Source organism: Morone saxatilis, unplaced genomic scaffold (assembly GCF_004916995.1).
Source record: "Morone saxatilis isolate NCDOM2014 unplaced genomic scaffold, NCSU_SB_2.0 Contig7, whole genome shotgun sequence".
In the NCBI taxonomy this organism is placed as follows: Eukaryota; Metazoa; Chordata; class Actinopteri; family Moronidae; genus Morone; species Morone saxatilis.
This window is the reverse complement of record NW_023340246.1, coordinates 12,128,435-12,132,184: the sequence shown is the minus strand read 5'-3', so window position 1 is coordinate 12,132,184 and position 3,750 is coordinate 12,128,435. Positions and strand designations below refer to the sequence as shown.

Here is a 3,750-nt window from a genome sequence, read left to right as displayed (position 1 = left end):
CTTTGACTCTTGTACAGTTAGTTCTTTATTTCTTTATTTATTCTTTATTTATGTCCTTTTTAAAGAACTGAACTATAATGAACCTTCATGTTGTTTGAGTTGTCCAAAGATTATAAAACTAAGAGCGACCTTTGAGCTTTCAGTCTGTTCGAGGACTTTAGATCTCCTCAGTATGAATCCAGTCAGCTCCATGTAGGTAGCAACACAAGCATGTTCAGTGTTTTAATGTCTGTTTTTGTTTGTGCACCTGAACGCCTCGTTGGCTCAACAGAAAGTCAAGGTGAGAACAACAAAACACACAAATCAGTTTGCTGGTAGCTGAATAATACTGCTGGAGTCATTAAACTGTTAACAGTGACACCAGTGGCTGTTAAAGGAACTGCAGTGTTACACTATTTGTTTTTAAAGGTTAGTTTTATTTAGGTTTAGTCTCTTGTGGTTAAAAAGGTTGTCAGTGAATATATTTTATAATGTTTGTATCAGGAAACTCTCAGAGGGAAAACCAGGAATATTATCTCCATAAAATCTGATCTGTGTGTGTGTGTGATGCGTTCAGGAGCTGCGGGACAGAAATGATGAGCTGAGCTCAGAGTTGGAGCTGCTGAAAAGTCAGAGGAGCGACAGAAAGTCCAGACGATCTGCAGGAGACGGCACCACGGCTGACGCTCTGAACTGGACCGAGCAACGCTCCGGCAGTGCCGAGTCCGACTCTGGTAACACAACAACAACAGTGTTATTGTCAGTGTACTGACAGCATTATGAAAGGATCCCTATCAGAAATAGACCTTTAGTTTAACCACAAACAGCCGTAATTCACTATTCACTCCACGCACAGACTCCAGGAGACACAAACACTGATTTACCACCCAGCGAGGCTGCGAAGAGGCAGAGTGAGTGTGACGTCATTCTCTGCTGGACACCATGACTCCACTATATAGTGAACTAACAGCTGTTTGCTGCTGCATTAAAGTTTAATAGGTCACATCGAACCTTTTAAAGGGAAACACTCCACCTGTTAAAATCACACTCTGCAGTGTGATTTTAACAGGAAGTATCTGTTGAACAGGTTTGATCTGCTCAGGTAAACAGATGGACACGCCCACACACACACACACACACACACACACACACACACACACTCACACACTCTCACACACACACACTCTCACACACACACACACACTGTACAGTGTGTCCCCAGCTGTTGTGTGAGTCATTTACCAAAAATACAGCATGAAGAGAAGGAACCCCTCAGTGAACTCTGTGGCTCGGCCTGATGGTAGTGAACGCTATTATTAGCTCACAGAACGTTGTCATGGAAATAAGCACATCGGTTTATGTGAAGAGGATGCGTTTGACTCAGAAACCTGGAAAGCTCAGCTGTACTCGTACTGAATCACTCCACTGCTATGGCAGCACATATTACAGGATCAGGATTAGTAGGATTGTGTTAGTGGGTGCCACTTAACAAGGTCTGGTTCCTTAGTTTTTAAATATTTATATTAAATGATATTAATATTAATATTACGGTGTTAATACACAACAGAGCTCCTTGATCACTCAGCAGTGACTTTATGTGCTCATGTCTTTGTCAACTTCACAGTGAACGATCACTACTGAAGCTTGTAGGAGGAGCCACATCCTGTTAACAGCTGTTAACTTAAACTTTACAGTTAAAAATAGATTTAGACAGGTGATGAATCAGGGTGGTCACCTGATACAAGATCAACAGTTTACAGCCATGATAGCGGCTCTGTGTGTGGCCTGCTCACATGCACACAGTGACAACATGCAGGTATACTGCTTACCAAACACAAATTAGAGCTGAACGTCATTAGTTCAGGTCGTAAACACACAGGACAAATTAAAATGTGGAGCTGGTGGAGACACTAGATCTGAGTTCAGGGTATCAACAAAGTCATTTAGATTTGGAATCATCAATGCCTGTACTACATTTTGCACTAATCAAGTATATATTGAGATATTTCACTTGATAAGTGAACATTTTGACCTGTTTGTGGCACTAAAGGAGTCAGAGTGTCTGTAACAGTTCATATCAACCTGTCAAACAGCTGTTGAGGTATTTCACTCTGGTTTCAGGTTGGAAAGGAGCTGATGATTCCAGGCGGCGCTAAGGTGATTGACGCCTCCGGAAAGCTGGTGTTGCCGGGCGGAATAGACACCAGTGTGCATCTGCAGGAGACTTTCATGAACGCCAGCATTCAGGACGACTTCTACAGCGGCACCAAGGTACACGCACACACAGGGCTGCGTGATGACTCGGCTCGTCAGCATGCCTGTGATTAAACACATTCAGAGTCCAGAGACAGCTGTCAGGCACAGACATACTTTCTCTCTCTCTCTCTCTTTTCTATACGCACATTTTCACCCTGCTTTCATCTCCATGCGTTCATCAAGACTAATGACCACATATGTGCTTACACTGGTCCTGTAGGAAGCAAACAGCTGTCACAAGTCTTTGGTTGAAAGACTCTTTTAACTCACTCACACAGCTGTCGGGTCTTTATTCGTACCGGGTTTATTAGTTCAGTTCTGCTGATCCCCTGAGACTCAGAGCAGAGGGGGTGATTTAATATTTAGACTTACAAATTCAAAAGAGGCAGTGTAATTGTTGCCTGCAGCGGTATGTGTGGGAGGATGTTATGGGCTTTTGTTGTCGATGGCTGAAACATTTGTGATCACTAGAGGGTTTGAGTCAAAGGCGTGAACTGGGTGTGGCAGTCGCTAATATGATCTAAGCTGGGAGCAAAGATCGAACAGAAATCCATTTTGTAGCCTTTTCTAAAACAGTCTGCAGCAGTTGTGCCTTTATGATCAATGTTCCTTCTTGTGATTATAATTTATCGCGTTTATAAAACAATAATTGCAGCGTTAGTTGCCAGATGAGCGAGTTTACTTTAATGGCAGAGGATAAAGTGTGTCTGAAGGGCGCTTGGACTTCGATTATGTAAAGCCAAGCGAACGTGTTTGAAGTGCCGGGCCGAACGTTCAGTCTTCTTTCATCTGGAGGTTTTAACACGTATTTATTTTCTCACAAATTAAAGTCCTGGCCTGTACTGATGGTAGTATCATACAAGATACATACACACATAACCATGTCATATAAAGATAAAGATATTAATGATGGTAAGTTATATTGAGTGGAGGGGCTTTGCTGTATCTCAGTGAAATAAGGTCTGAATCTAAAGGAATGCAAACTGAAGAGGCCTGACAGGAATTTCGGGGGGATTGAATCATCCGTATGCCAGCTTTACCCCAGCAACCCCCCGAACCTCTACCCACTGACCTCGCTGTCATGGCAACTAACCCCCACTCTTAGTGCGAGCGTGCAAGACCACGGTAGTATTGTGTGATCTCCATGGTGACCGTGTTACTGCGGGAACGGCTCATGTGCAATTGTGATGGACCCCAAAACTATTTCTCTCCGCATCCTCACGCCTTCCTTCCTTCCTAACCCCCTCCTCCTCCTCCTCCTCCTCCTGTGTTTCCTCTCTTTCACCTCCTTCTGTCTCTCCCTCTCCTCCCTCCAGTACAGTCTCACACTGACTGACAGCAGGAGAGTGATGTATAGAACAGAGTCGACTGTAGACCTGCTTAAACATGCATTTATGCTGCCTGTATTGAGGTTGTGTCCAGATATCGAGCTGTATTGTATGTACACCAAACAGTTTTATTTAAAGGGGAACTTGGCAACTTTTTCAGCTTAATAAACCCGTTTAGAAATCATTT

At 43.4% G+C, this 3,750-nt stretch overlaps 1 protein-coding gene across 1 annotated transcript in view; it reads left to right on the top strand.

Annotated features, from left to right (window-relative positions):
• Positions 1 to 2,100: 2,100 nt before the first annotated feature.
• Positions 2,101 to 3,750, top strand: part of LOC118340246 (dihydropyrimidinase-related protein 5-like) — a gene marked incomplete at its 5' end in the record, with an annotated part of 11,145 nt that continues 9,495 nt past the window's right edge. Inside the window, 1 exon segment of the mRNA XM_035678113.1 lies at positions 2,101 to 2,250. Within this exon segment, the coding sequence (XP_035534006.1) occupies positions 2,101 to 2,250 (150 nt within the window).